Source organism: Notolabrus celidotus, chromosome 6 (genome assembly GCF_009762535.1).
Source record: "Notolabrus celidotus isolate fNotCel1 chromosome 6, fNotCel1.pri, whole genome shotgun sequence".
In the NCBI taxonomy this organism is placed as follows: domain Eukaryota; kingdom Metazoa; phylum Chordata; class Actinopteri; order Labriformes; family Labridae; genus Notolabrus; species Notolabrus celidotus.
The window spans coordinates 24,274,126-24,289,925 of NC_048277.1; the positions used below are offsets into that span (position 1 = coordinate 24,274,126).

General features: G+C 39.7%; 1 protein-coding gene across 1 annotated transcript; it reads left to right on the forward strand.

The window, feature by feature from the left end:
- The first annotated feature begins 2,743 nt into the window (after positions 1-2,743).
- On the forward strand, positions 2,744-15,410 carry LOC117813999 (vesicular glutamate transporter 2.1-like). The gene is made up of 12 exons (XM_034685097.1): positions 2,744-2,829; positions 4,212-4,467; positions 4,863-4,981; positions 6,047-6,161; positions 7,531-7,618; positions 7,843-7,929; positions 9,578-9,720; positions 9,803-9,952; positions 12,505-12,637; positions 12,726-12,836; positions 12,925-13,052; positions 13,580-15,410. The coding sequence occupies exons 1-12, from the start codon at positions 2,744-2,746 to the stop codon at positions 13,910-13,912; spliced, it is 1,749 nt and encodes a 582-aa protein (XP_034540988.1). The 3' UTR covers positions 13,913-15,410.
- The last annotated feature ends 390 nt before the right edge of the window (positions 15,411-15,800 follow it).

Below are 15,800 nucleotides of genomic sequence, written 5' to 3' on the forward strand. Positions count from 1 at the left end.
ACACAGAAAAGACACTGTGACAGAAACACCGGCAACATTCAGGTTTAGGTGTAGAAAAGGTTCAAACAAATAGAATAAAGGAGTTGTAGGTCAGGTATTTTAAGCATCATGCACTTCATGTTTTTGGTTGCTGAAGCCGAAGTGATTACTGTTACATGAGTATTTAGAGGAAGAACCTATCCAGTCTCTAGAACAGGGGTGTCAAACATGCGGCCCGCAGGCCAAAACCGGCCCGCCCAAGGTTCCAATCCGGCCTGCAGAACGACTTTGCAAAGTGAAAAAATTACAGCGAAGACATTAACTGCAAATTTTCAATGAAAATTGTCTGAAGTGACCCAGCACTTGGTACTTTGGTAATTATTGTGGTGATGACAAGTTAATTGTTGATGATGATAATGGAAGGTATTAAATTGTTTGGTTGCTACATTGTAGATGTTCCTTATTTTACAAAAATAAAAATAAATAAAAAATCCTTATTTAATTTTGTGCATTGCCTTTACACTGCTTGGCAGTACCTGCATCCAAATGGACTTGAGGCACTTTGTTACTCTTACTGATCTGGTTTCCTCTTGTCTAGATCTTTGCTTGTGTTGTTCTTGTTATCGTATGTACGTCGCTTTGGATAAAAGCAGCTGCTAAATGACATGGTAACATTGTAACAAATAACTACTATTTTAAATTTGTCCTCTGCGGTTGCATAAAATCATAGTGCTGATTGAGCACGCAGAGACCCGGAACGGCACTTTTTTTGGGGGGCTTTTTTTCCCAAAGTGAGAAAATAGATGACTTGCTGTTTGCATAATCTGGTTGAGATTCACAAAGACTTTTTAGAGCACTATAAGATTATCCACTAACTACTAACTCTAGCACTACACCCCTGCATACAACACTGTCCAGCAAGCAAACTGTTCATACTGGAGCTGAGGGGTCCAAGATAATCAACTTTACCTTCTTCATTAATCTATCTGTTCTTTTGCAGTAAACATTACACTCTGTGTCAGGTGAATGGGTAACCTGTGTTTGGTGTGTTTGCAGCAGTTTCAGTGCTTAAAGAGTAAAATATTCGGCCCACTATGAGACTCATCATGGTGAAAAATACAACAGCTGTTTATGTAGAAAGATAGTTCATTAAATGTGAACATTTTCAGAATGTACTTTTTCGCACTAAAACAAAGGGAAGCATTTGGAGTTTTCATTATTTATAGGTTATTATGTTATGATTCTACTGGTCCGGCCCACTTCAGATCAACTTAGGCTGTATGTGGCCCCTGAACTGAAATCAGTTTGACACCCCTGCTCTAGAGGAAGCCTTCTGCAACTTCCAAACACATAAAGGTTTATCCTGATCTGGCTTCATGTACAATGTTCTTCCGCCTGGTGGTGCTGATCCTCAGACTCTCACTGAACCTATTCTCTTTCTTGCATCTCACAATTCTGGACCTCCAACCTTACAAGAGATGCATCTACAGATTCAGCAACTTCATCCCTCTGCTCTGCTACTTCACGGGCCCTGGGTTCAGGAAGGAGTTTCAAGGCACAATTTCAGTCATCCTCTGCTTGAGGCCACAAAGTGCACTACCCTAAAGACCAAGAAGTCAGTGAGGAAAACAAGGGGTATTCTATTTTAACACCTGCGTGCACTGCCCACATCCTAATAAGCCAGTTGAATTATTACATTTTTGTCTATTACTAATTTAGTCAAACATTCTACATTTTTTAGGAACACCTCTAAATGTCCTTTATTTTGTCAGCAGTGTGCTTAACTTGCTGGTCTAAGACAAACACTGTTTAACAATGGTTTCCATGATCCTTTATCTCATCTCATCTCTTATCAGCTGAGGGTTGATGCTTACACAACACTGCCTCTGCGTGGTTGACTGCATACTGTACGGTACAGTCTGGTTACACATGCGTAAATAACATGTCTGTCTTTAAGTCAGTCAAAGAATAGAACAATCCTCATAAAAAAGGAAATCTTTCAGCATTTTTTCCCTAAGTTTTAACACGATCTCCAGTCCAAATAAAAAACAGAGAAATAACCGGATTTGGAGAAAGGGTGTGGAGGAGGGGGGGATCAGTGCTTTGTGGCCGCAGCAGCAAGTGATTTATAAATGTCCAGTTCATCCTCAAACCATTTTCTGCTCCTTTACACATATTTGTGAAGGAGGGAGGTTGTAACATTGTCCATCGAGGTCGTTAACAGATTTTTCGGTAGTAATTGAATGAGAGCAGAGCAGCGGAGGGAGGAGGGGCTGCGCGGAGCTGCTGACAGGTAGATGAGCTGTGCGCTGTCCGCGGTGCTGAAACCTCCTCCGGTTTGCTGCTCACAGAAGATCCTCACCTCAGATTAGACCGGAGGTTTACTACTCTACACGGGATCAACATTTCCCTCTTTTTCTTGCTTCATTTCTCCAAGAGGTCTAAAAAAAATCAACTTTTTATTCCCTTACTGGCCGTTTTCTAATCGCTGCTTGGATCTTAAAATGGCACTGCCTGGATTAACATTGCGCAAGGCAGAAGCGGACTTATTTGACTGCTGTTTTGTGACTGTGAAAACAGCCCTCTCACACTGAACGGGTTCCCCCTCTTTCTCCATTTTCTGCCTCGTCTTTTCAGGACATCCAGGCGTTTTCTGCTTCAAACCCAAGGGTGTGCCATTTGGATTATTATCCCTACAATATGCTTAGTATTGCAGCACTTCCATTTGTTATAGTATTATAGAATTTTTGAAGAGAATTTGGACATGGAGCCAGGACAGGAGCGAGCTGCCCCCACCACTAAAGAGGGGCTCAAACAGATCGCAGGAAAGGCCCTCGGGAACCTGTACAGGTAACTGACATTTGTGCACGATTTTTAAGAACAGAATTAGAAATAAAATAGAGAAAAATAGAAACCATCCAGATGTTAACATCTCACATAAAGCATGCCATGGCTCTAAATGTCTTTATTATTGAATATAAATAAGATGAAGGGGGGAAATCTCTGCTTTCTGAGATGGATCACGCACTGGATTGTGGATGTGGCCCGAATATTTAAGGATCAGATATTTCCCTGGAGGATGATTCCTCCACCAGCAGCTGTGGGTGTTTTTTAATAATTAATGAAACAGAGCGAGTCGTGACACAAGGTCGGAGGATATCTATTACCTTATGTATCCATGAGGATTCATTCAAGATCGATGGACTTCTTCGTATCAATTGACTACCATTATTAGTTTTACGCTGGCACGAAGATCTGAATGAAATGTCCAAAGAAAAGAAGGGTACATGAAAGCAAAGCAAAGAGATCCTCGTTTTAAAATCAGAGAAAATTATGTTGAGGAACAGAGCTTCACATTTGATGCAATCTTTTTGGAAATGCGAATAATGTTAGTTAAAACTGATTTTTAAAAAGAATCTGCAAAAAATAGCTGTCATAAAAACTGCATATTTTATCTGATAATTTTTATCTGAAGCATACAGGTTTATATTTTAGAGTAAGATCTTTAAATGGTTTCATTACTTGAATCTGGTGTAAAAAAAAAAAAAAAAACACAGAATCGTGAATCAAAGCTTTGAGAGAGAAAAAAAAACCCACTAGGTTTGATTTCAGCTGAAGCAGGCCTGTGATCGCTCTGGATGAGGCCTCCAACATTTTAATGATCCATTTTAAAATGAGCCCCACATTCCTGCATACAAATTCCACGTTAAAGCCAAATCAAAATGCCGACGCCACATTTACGAGTTCAGAAATGAGAATAAAAAAACGGCAGAAATTACTCTAAACAACGATGTTGCTGGTATTGCTGCAATGCGGTATTAAGGTCATTTTCTCTTCGTTTGCCAGCGAGTCTTTCTCCAAGAGGAATGTTGAGAATTAAAGCAGGGAACGAAAATAAAAAAGAGCTGTTAGATGATGAATAAAAAGCTGCAGGATTTAAAGGGCCTGGGCCCAATTAAAGGGGGGTATTGAGACATAAGAAAGGCCCAAGGCTGAGAGAGCATAAAGGAAAATTTGAAGCTATTTTCCTATGTAGAATAGGCTTCTTATAAGATATAAATTTAAATGATTATAAATACTTCTACATTTATATTTTTGCTGAAAAATCACACTTCTCCTTGATCTTTCTCACTTCTTCTTCTTCCTCAAATCTGTCTGGATGCCTCATTATAACACATTTAAGTGTCGACTCTGAATTTAACCTTAAAAAAAGAATATTCTTAACCGTGCAGGAGGCTCGAAAAGCGGCAGCAAACAAGTGAGGCGATCGAGCTGACGGAGGATGGGAGACCCTCGGCGGACCCGGAGCGGAAGACGCCCCTGTGTGACTGCACGTGCTTCGGGCTCCCGCGCAGATACATGATCGCTATGCTGAGCGGCATCGGCTTCTGCATCTCTTTCGGGATCCGGTGTAACTTGGGTGTGGCCATCGTCAGTATGGTCAATAACCACACGATCCATCAGAACGGCAAGATCATCATCAAAGAGGTGCGAGAAAACCCCGCCCCCTTTATACCCCGGCACGAGCCCCAATGCACGAGCCCCCGTGTTTGATATAGCCTCAGTCATAAGGGTCAAATGGCACCCCCACCTCAGAATGTGTTTCTAAGTTATTCTTAAAAGATGTTTGGCCTATTTAGGAGTTATTACAGTTAAATTTTTTTTTAACTCGCCTGTCTCTAATTGGCTATTTTTTCTTTCATTCATAGATTGATGAAAGACAGCCGATCGCACAATCAAATAAAATATACCTTGTTGTTTTGCAGATTAGTTCCAAAGACATTGTCTCCCATTCATATTTTGATTCAACAAATCAGAATTTTTGCTCGGAGGAAAAATGGGAATATCCCTAAAATATGTCTTTATATTTGTGTGTGTGAAAGAAAGCGAAATTCAACTGGGACCCAGAGACTGTGGGGATGATTCATGGCTCCTTCTTCTGGGGTTACATCGTCACTCAGATTCCAGGAGGATACATATCCTCCAGACTGGCTGCAAACAGGTAATAGCACGTTCCACTGAATAAAAGAGATAACATTGTGGGTGGGGTCTACTAGTAACAGAGTTTTTTGAGTATTAGCTGCAATGTAGTGTGCATGTTATTCAAAGTAAGAGTGTGATATTAGTGCTTAAGCTGGTGAATGCATGTGGTTCTCCTGGTTTAGATGAGCCAGTATGACCTTACAGCAGATAACCTGGGGATTTGGCTGATGCCCACCAGGCGTGCCTCCTCATGTTAATGAGCTCCCATGGGACAACCGTGTCTAATCCTTTATGTTCACAGACATGGCAACCACAGCAGCCAAAGCTGAGTGTAAAATGCATTTCTTAGTGATGGTTGGAGGGTGAATTTGATGACTATGGCGCCTCTTTAAAATATTATATTTCAATTAACACTAATTATTCAGCTACAATGAGACAAAATAAGCAGAACAAATTTAAGACCAAGAACAATACATCTATAAAAAACTATCAAATACAATCTTATCTTTGTAAGAAAATCATGTAAGTGTAACTGTCAGACTGATGTCAAAAAAACTCTTATCAGAACAATGTCTTTGTATATGTTGTATAGATGAATGTTGCAGGATTATTAGATTTTCATGATACATTCATGAGAAAGATGGAGCCTAAATAATATGCAAATCTTTGAAGAGCTTCCTCATGCCAAGTCAGCTGAGCCCACTGCCGCCTTCTGCTGCTAACACCTCCTGTCCTCACTCCCTTCACTCTGAAGAACTGCCTAGTGTGTGTGTGTATGTGTGTGTGTGTGTGTGTGTGTGTGTGTGTGTGTGTGTGTGTGTGTGTGTGTGTGTGTGTGTGTGTGTGTGTGTGTGTGTTTGTGTGTGTGTTTGGAGGGGGGGCACCCATTTGGGAGTGATTTTATTTTCCTTAACAGTACTTTTTTTGTGTGTAGCAAAGAATATAATTGTCCAGTATTCTTTGACCAACTGAAGCTTAATCCCTTTAAAGTGAATAAACTAACCAAATACTGCTGCCATTTTCAGTAAAACAATCCTGTTTTGATGATATTCTAATAAATAATCCTAACACACTGTTTATTCAGAGTTTTCGGAGCTGCCATCGTGCTGACATCCACCCTGAACATGTTCATCCCCAGTGCCGCCCGCACTCACTTCGGATGTGTCATCTTTGTGAGGATATTACAGGGGCTGGTGGAGGTACTGATGCTCTATTTATCCATCACATCTTGACCTTTTAGACACTCAAAAACGATGCCTCATTACCAAGCTGAGGACTCAACTCGACCCATAATCAAATTGTCCTGATATTCTGAATTTGAACAGGTTTTACTTGCTCTCTGTATGAATTTGTTCCCAGAGGAGAAAAAGTCCATTATTGAGAAGATCCAATCATAATACTGTGTACAATTACCAGACTAGCACACAGGCAGCAAACAACATAAAACCCTGAATAGCAGAGGCTTATGTGTGTTGGTTTAGCTGGCCAAAACAGCCTCATGTTCACATAGAAACACGTAGAACAAAAGAGATAAAAAGCACTCGATGAGGGCGGCTCCCACAGCTCCACAGAAAGGAGAAGATTTCAGGGAGGGAAGCTTTTTTCAGACTGAAGGTCATCCTCTTTTGTTTTGTTTTTTGTTTTGTTGTATTCTGTCATTTCAAAAGCAGCTCAGGAGAGAGAAAGAGAGAGCGGTCGGTGTGCTCGCCCATCGACTTATTACTGCAAATTAAACATTAGCATTTCAGGGTGTCTCCCACTGCAAGCCCCAGCAATTTGTGTCTATCAATAGTTGATTGTATGCCACTTAGTGTGTAATGAAGATTTAATGGGAGCAATTCAGTTTTTTTTTCACGAAGTGGGTAGTCAGCTTGAATTTGCACTGACTCACACCTAAGTCATTAGTCTATATTAGACAGGTCAGCTAGCGTGCACGTCAGTTTGTTTATTATTAACTGCAATTTGTCCTGTATGTCTGTAACAAATGTGAACAGACTGCGTCAATCAAGCAGAATGAGTCTGCATTCATGAAGTGGAAGAATAGGTGTTGTAGTGGCTATTTGACTTGGTCAACTTACAAGACTTATATCTCAAATCAAAAAACGGCCACGGGGAGAGTGGATCTTACACGGTGTCCAAACAAGTGTCAATGTCCAGCCAAGTATTCAGTCTTTTGGTGGTCAAAGAAAAGGTAGCGTCTCTTTCAAATCTCCCGGTAAAAAACCATTCACCATCCCCGGTGTCCGCCCCTCCTATCTTACCTGCCCATCTATATAGACGTCACCTGGTGCAAAACTATCAACTTATAACAGTGAGTAACAAAATATACTAATACCCCTATGGCATCAAAGTTAATTACCTTAAATTAAATAACAAAAGATAAATCAATTGATTCAAGTAAAAACAATCAATCATTGGAAAAAATGTAAATAGCTCCAACAGGTGTATTTGTAAAACAAAACATTTGTGCTGTACTTCACTCAAATAGATAAAAGCACATGACAGTTAATAGAAAAGGATGCTTGTGTGCTCCCAACCCTCACATTAATGTCTTCTGTCTCTGTGCAGGGAGTAACTTACCCAGCATGCCATGGGATCTGGAGTAAATGGGCTCCACCGCTAGAAAGAAGTCGTCTGGCAACCATCTCCTTCTGTGGTAAGAAAGCCGCACACATCTTTACGTCCCTGTGAGAATACATGAGTGATACACGAATAGATTCTGTCATCATATAACCCTGCACACTGAGCTGCAAGTTTAGAATTACTAAATATTACTCCTAGAATGATTGTGAACGTACACTGTATACTGTGATAAAGCTACTGTCTGAATGAGCAGTCAGGATCAGATTCTGCTTAATCATACTATTCTGTCTTGTTCAGGATCGTACGCTGGTGCAGTGATAGCCATGCCTCTGGCTGGGATCCTGGTCCAGTACACAGGATGGTCCTCTGTCTTCTATGTGTACGGTGGGTGTCATTACCATGAGTTCAAGTAATTTTAACATCTTAAAACAAAAGAAACAATGACCCAAAGCTTGTAATGGCAAATCTTAACAACAGTAAGAAGACATTTTTAGTATCGCTGCCACTCGGTCAGTGTGTCGTCTTCATATCTCTTTACTCTATGTTGCTGTAACACAAACAAAAGGATACCTCCAGGGCAGAAAGAGAAGCCAACACTGAAGGGCTGAAAACTGTATTGTTACTTGAGGCTGGCCACAAAACCAAGTCAATCTCAGTAGACCCAAATTAAATGCTCAACCTTTCAACAATAACTAGGAAACAAAAATAGGTCTTCTCTTAATATAGTGAGTACTTTTTTTATCACTGCCAGAGTGTATCTCAATTCTCTTTAAGTAAAGATGTGGGGAAGGAACAGCTTGGATCTGAGCAGGAACGCTATATGTTGGTATCAGAAAAAAAAAAGCAGAATTTGATGGTTTGCAATTAATTTCAACCCTATGTTTCATTGAAAATGATCAACATATATGATGTTGAAACTGAAAAAATATTATTTTATATAAAAGTATGTGCTTCCTAAATTTGATGCCAGCAATAGCAACCTGTTTCAAAACAATTGGAGCAGAGGTATGTTTAAAAAGCTGTACATATTGTTCAGCATTAATGGAGCCTTCCCAGATGTGTAAGCTACCCATGATATGAACAGTTATGCATCCCCACACCATCATGGATGCTGGCTTTTGAGCTGTGTGCTGATAATATGCCAGGTGGTTCCTCCCTTCTTTAGAGCAGAGGACTCATTGTCCATGATTTCCAAAAAGAAAGTTAATTTTTGATTGTGTGTTTCTGGAACATGTTTATATAAGATTTCCTCTTTGCATTGTCTTAACATGCAACTATGGATGCAGAGATTAACTGTGTTCACAGACCATTGATTTTGGACGCGATTTTGAGCCTATGCAGTGAATACCACTACAGAGCCATGTCTATTTTAATACAGTGCCACCATAGACTGTATAAAATATGGACGAAGTATCCGTGACGTCACCCATCTGTTCCTGAGCACTGTTTTGAAGCCAATCGACGGCGGCAGCCATATAGGAAATGCGGAACTCAACCAGGCATAGTGTGACGTAAAGGGGCAGAGTTTGAGCCTCCTAGCCAACCGCTATGTGTTCCCGTCCGGGAGGAAAGTCAGCCATGTCCTTATTTGGGCAAAAACTCGTAATTGTAATATCTTCTGAACCGTCGCGTTACAAAAAAATTCACCCCTTGTACAGTGTGTGCTGATAGAGAAATTATCTACGAGAGGCAAGCCGTTTTTTGAACCAGGCTGTAAACATGTTTGTTAATGCTGCAAAGATCGTCTTTTTTGAATTGGGGTCTATGTGGTTTCCGGTGTTTCTGCAGCCAGCCTCAAGCGGATTCTCAATGAATTGCAGTTTATAACACTTCTGCATGGGCTTCATTGTTTCAGACCGGAGGTTGCCGCTTGAGTGCCACCTGAGGGCCTGAAGATCACAGACAATATTGTTTTTTAGCTTTTTTTGTGCAGAAGGTCTTCACTATTATATTAAAAGGACATCATGCGAATCTTTTCATGGAAGTTTCTCGAAACCAAAGTTTGACATCTTTACTTTCCCGATGTGTTCAGGATGCTTTGGGATAGTCTGGTACTTGTTCTGGGTCTTGACTTCCTACGAGAGCCCTGCGGAGCACCCGACCATCACTGAAGAGGAGCGGCGTTACATTGAGGAGAGCATCGGTGAAAGTGCTCAGCTGATGGGCGCAATGGAAGTGAGTTCTGCATCCTAATCTGTTATGTTTAACTGCACACTGAGTGCTGTACATCCAGCTCACTCTCTGTTTGTTTAAACAGAAATTCAAGACTCCCTGGAGGAAATTCTTCTCTTCCATGCCTGTCTATGCAATTATCGTGGCCAACTTCTGCAGGAGCTGGACCTTTTATCTGCTGCTCATCAGCCAGCCTGCGTACTTTGAAGAAGTGTTTGGCTTTGAAATCAGCAAGGTAAATAAATATGCTATACTGCTGGAGTTAAGCCTAAAAATAAAATTTCATCAACATTCAAGATTATTAACCAAGGTATGTTCCATAGATGCTCAAGTAACGTGCCTTGTACTTTATATTAATGTAGTTATAAATGTAGGTTTCTTATACTTATTTTGAAAACTTTTATTTTCAATTAGGGTTACATTAAATTTACAGTGTGGGGCAATAATTTCAATACCTGTTATCACATTTTATAATAAACAACTATTGACCATGTGAAAAAGTTCAGTGGTAATGGGAGGGGAAGCTTGTAGTTGGGATTCTTCTGAAAACATGATGTTGTGACTCCCAATGTCTTTGCAAACCTTTACTATGTTTTCTAGCTCATTATTTAGCTGTTTGGTCACAACCACAGTGCTATGGTTCACTCTTCATTCTTTATTCTTTATTGAGATCCCCATTAGCTTCCACAGTGTGGTTGCTAGTCTTCCTGGGGTCCACACAGCAAAACAAAATTAAGAAAAACAATTATTTAAAATCACACATTATCCATAAAACAAAAATGCTATAGCAGCCAATTCTAAAAATCAAAAATGAAAATGCAAAATAAACGAAGTATCTGAGCAAATAAATGATGAGTAGCATTAAACAACAAAATAATGGAAACAAAAACAATATTGTCACAAACACATGGCCCCAAAAAATAATAGAACAAAAAGTTTCAAAACAGTGATTACATAATAATGACTATGAGAAATCCATCAGCATTTGATTAAGTGACTTTTTAAAAGAAAATCTGTTTTTGATCATTCCCATGTTGGTGGGGAGCAGATTCCAGGCAGAGGAACCTCTAAAAAGAATAGATTTCATCATACAGTTAGTTCTAGGACTTGGTGTTAGCAGATAAGTGCTCACATGAAGTGTTGTATACTTATGATTAAAACCAGAATATTACAGAAGACGTGATTTTAATCTAACCTCCAGCACATTGGTAGGAAAAGAACAGTTAAGAGCCAATCTGGAAGCTCTAAGTTTTTTTAGATGTTTTTCAGCAGCACTTCACCAGATAAGCTGACAGTACTCAATGTGTGACAGAACAAGTGACCTAACAACAGCTGTCATGACAGAAGGTGGAACAAATCCAGAACATATCTTTGAAATAGCTATTCCTTTACCCATCTTGGAGACAACATAATCAATCTGGTCAGACCAGGACAGTACATTATCTATTTTGACAGAGTCATTTGGTTTTGGAAACCTGCTCTACAGATTTGCCTTCTATTGACAAGTTAAGCGCATTGGCATTAGCAAGAACATTCCTACTAGCAAATACATTTAGTTTTGTCAATGTTCAGTACCAATTTATTCAGTTTAACCCATTTAACAATGGAGAGCAACTCAGTTCTTTGATTCTCTTTCAACTCCACTGATGTCAGTGATGCACAGAACAAGGTAGAATCATCGGCATATAAAACCAAACCCGCGTTTTAACAACATATGGTCAATCATTAATACAAATTGAGAATAAAATAAAATGAAATAAAATAAAATAAAAAGTACAGTAACTTCCTCTTATCGGGCTCATTGTGGTTTTAAGTTAAAGGTGACAGCTTTTACATCGACAAAACTCTAAAAAACATCTTATTTTCTCAGCAACATACAGCCAGCAGGTAAAGTTAGGGGCTAGCTTGTGAACATAGCAGGGGATTTAGCAGCTAAAGAGCCAGATATTTCTCTCAGGAGTTGGTAGGGACCAAAAATAGAGATAAAAAAAGAGCGACCACTGTACTTAAGTTCATCATGTGGACAAAAAGATTACCCAAATGTCTAGTAATGTTGCTCTGTGACTGCTGAACGTGTAACAAAGTAACTGTATTCTAACAGGATTGCTAAAGCAACTAGCAACATAGTTGTTTCAGGACAATAGTTTATTTATTACAGTTAATCTAGAAATATGTTTGTTGTAGTTTAGTTGACTACGTGTTCCTGTTTTGTAACAACAGTGATGTGTTTTACAGTTTGCTTGGTGATGTGTCTGTTCAATACAGGTCCATTGTTTTCATCCACTAACGAAATTACATTAATTATTACATCTAGTCAACGTTAGTCAACGCAGTACATCTGAAATATTTGTCCTAATAACTGTCTTCTTTGTATTTTTAACTCTTTCTGTAACCTTTCTCCTTTGTCAAAATCTTCCACATGCTTTAACAAAAATGATTTGTACACCTTTATTTGCTTGTTGCTAACAAAACATTTCACAAGTGAAGCACTTTTACACTGAGTCTTTCTCAAAGTGCTGTGATTTGGTCCTTTTATTATGTTTCTTTAAATGAATATGTCAGAAAAAGCAGCAGCTTTCAGCTAAACCTTAAAGTTTCCCAATGTCAACCCTCCCTGGAGAGTATAAGACATGAATCAAGCTGGTTTGTCAGGCTGCTGGGATTACAGCGGGTGAATTATAGCTCAGAAATGATGCTGGAGTCAGAGGGGGAGACAGACACACAGATTGGGTCTGAGGCAGAGAGAATCACTTGTGTGATGAAAGCGTCTGCTTGATGTTTCCTCAGGTTGGAATAGTGTCAGCACTTCCTCACTTGGTCATGACCATCATCGTGCCCTTAGGAGGCCAGTTAGCTGACTACCTACGGACCCACAACATCATGTCCACCACTATGGTCCGAAAAATCATGAACTGTGGAGGTGAAGCTTTGATTATGATGCCTCAGTCTATGACAATTGGTTTGAGAAGCGGCCCCTCAACAATCAACTTTTGTCCTTTTGTTCTCAGGATTTGGGATGGAGGCCACTCTCTTATTAGTGGTGGGTTACTCTCACAGTAAAGGGGTGGCCATTTCTTTCTTAGTTCTGGCAGTGGGTTTTAGCGGCTTTGCAATATCAGGTGAGTCAAAACAATGGACTCTGAGATCTTTGAGGTTTGTGCCGTTTAAAACTGTACAAGACTCCTAAATTGTATTCTGTCACTGCAGGTTTTAATGTCAACCATTTAGACATCGCTCCTCGCTATGCCAGCATCCTCATGGGCATATCCAACGGTGTGGGTACCTTGTCAGGGATGGTCTGCCCTCTAATAGTGGGAGCCATGACGAAGAACAAGGTGAGCTATTTCTGTTCATATGTGACTGTTAATGCAGATAAATTGTGGGTTCAAATCTTGACTATGTCTCTACATTGGTAATTAGGCAGCATTATATTAGGTTGCTTAAATTTAGCTGCAACTCAGTGAAAAAGATACTTCAAGGAGATGTGGCATGATGCAAACATACATTTGAACTTTCCCCACCTGTGTTATGAAATCAGAGCGAAAACAAATCTATGGTTTTATCATTCAAAAACTTAATCTGAAGATAATCTGTGTCATCAATACTGAGTGGGCACAGTTTGATTCCATTTTATTGAACTTGGCTTGAAAACACGTCCTTGTTCCTATAGTGTCATGCAAGACATCGCTGATTCCCAACTACCTACATCAAATCAGTGCAAGGGGCACAGAAAAATCATTAGTACCAGAATAACTAATAGGAAAAAAACTCAAACTGTGTAGCTTACTTCTCATGGTAAGAAGTCCTCATCAGGACCTTTAACAAGTGACTCAACCTGACTAACACTACTTTCTGTCTCTAGACTCGAGAAGAGTGGCAGTACGTCTTCCTCATCGCCTCGCTCGTGCATTACGGAGGCGTGGTGTTTTATGGGCTTTTTGCATCTGGGGAGAAGCAGCCATGGGCCGACCCTGAGGAAACCAGCGACGAGAAGTGCGGCTTCATTGAAGAGGACGAGTTGGCTGAAGAGACGGGTGACATCTCGCAGGGATACAGCGCCATGGGTGGCGCTCCGGCTAAAAGCTACGGGGCCACTGCACAGCTGAACGGAGGCTGGGTGCAAGACTGGGATAAGACGGAGGAGTATGTGCAGGAACCGGCGGGGAAGATGTATTCTGAGCGTGGCTACTCTTAAAACAGTGGGGAGTCTGCTGTCCCCCCCACCCTAACCCCTCCCCAAAAAAGTAGACTCTCCATCTTGGATTGCACAAATAAGCATTATCATAGATATTTAAATCCATTCTGTGTATTCAAGTAAAACGGTTACTAGTTTCAAAAAGCCAATGTAAAGAAATAGTTTATTGCAAAGCAGAACAATCCTCATTAGATTGTCCCATGTTTCTCATCACATCTACCGACTGTAGGGCTTCACTACACAGAGAGCGGCTGCAAAGAAATCTGCAAGCCTGTGTTGTACTTCTTCTTAGGCACCCAAACCTCATCAACCTACTTGAACATGAGCCAGATGACACTGCAGTTGACCATCATATAGGGTCTTTACCACTCTGATTGCACTGAAACTATAAGTATTCAAATACAAGATTCTATTCTGTTTCTTAAATGTGTTTTATGTACATGTATATACCTGTATACTGTTTCTGTGAGACTATTGTGGATTTTGGGTCGTTGATCTGTGTTAACATTGATATAAAAGGCCATATTTTTCATGGACAGTACCTTTTCAGGGAGATGTCTGCTTGCAAAAAAGGTCTTCTTCTCAAGTGAGGCCTGTAATACACTATGACAAAAAATAGCGTGAGTGAAGTTGAGCCGTAGAGTTTTAGTGTGTGTTTGTTTGCATGAATTTGCTCAGATTCAATGTTTCAGATGCAGCCGCCACCCACCGGTCATCGATAGTCCTCATTCAGCCTATAACTGCTTCGTTCTTAGATAAGTGTCTTCTGCCATCCTAAATAATAATAAAATTAACTTTCATTATCAGGTTCCAGTCTTGATGTGAGACTAATCAAAAAAGTTTTCAAGGCGATTGCTCAGAAGACATTGTTTCTTGATGTTTGGTGTGCACTGCAATAAATTCTGTGTACCAGCCGCCACCCATCACATTCTGTTTTGTAATGTAACACTGGCTTGCTGTATCTAACTGTAATTGTTTTGGAGTCATGTGATGATTAACATTAAGGTGTGTGTTATTACAAATTACTAGTGTCTGGAGAATCCAGCTTTAGCGCTCATGATGCAGGAAGTGTTGCATTTTGACAGCGAGGAATGCAGTACTGTATATGAACAACCAGGTTTTTGTGCTCTCTCTCTCTCTCTCTCTCTCTCTCTTGGTGTTTCTTGGTTGTTCTCATTGTCACCAAAAGTACTTTATGGACACTTTGATATTGTCGCGTTTGAGTGGACCACATGAATTAATAGATGGCTCTTCCACATGACTTTATTTGCTATTCAAACACTTTCTTTATTTGCTGTATGAAATTCTGCAAGGATGTTTAAAATATATGAATATTTAAGAATGTTTAAGATGACCAAAAGATGCTATTATGGCTTTGTGCCTGAAGTTTATGTAAAACAGATAAATGTGATTTTATGGCTTCTAATATTGTGTTTAATGAAGAGGTATGTTGATGTCAAAAAGTGTTATAAAAATACTCATATCATTTTATATAAAAAAAAACTACCAAAATCACGTTTTTGTCTTTCTTACTCACCTCTCCATCCTGTATGTTACGACGGCGTTTTAGGGCCACTATGAAAAAAATAAATAAATACATTTTCGAGAAAAAAACTTAAACATTTTGAGTTTATAAAGTCGCAAACATATGAGAAATCAAACTCGAAATTTTTAAGTTTTTAAAGTCGTCAATTTTGAAGAAAAAAAACCTCAAAATTTCTGAGATTATAAAGTAGTAGATTATATTGTTGGGCAGCCCTTGTCATGTATTATCCAGAAATATTCAGCTACAGAGACAATAACAACTCATATATTTGTAAATAATGAATCCACAAAGTCCAAAATATCAGCTGACAGCAGGTTGTGACTCTACAAAAGATCAGACACT

What these genes read in the sequence shown, in the direction of transcription:
- LOC117813999 (XM_034685097.1), top strand. Translation starts at nt 2,744, where the DNA reads ATGGAGCCAGGACAGGAGCGAGCTGCCCCCACCACTAAAGAGGGGCTC. An exon ending in GCCCTCGGGAACCTGTACAG is followed by an intron (nt 2,830 to 4,211) that starts GTAACTGACATT and finishes TTAACCGTGCAG; the next exon opens with GAGGCTCGAAAAGCGGCAGC. An exon ending in GAGCCATGACGAAGAACAAG is followed by an intron (nt 13,053 to 13,579) that starts GTGAGCTATTTC and finishes TTCTGTCTCTAG; the next exon opens with ACTCGAGAAGAGTGGCAGTA.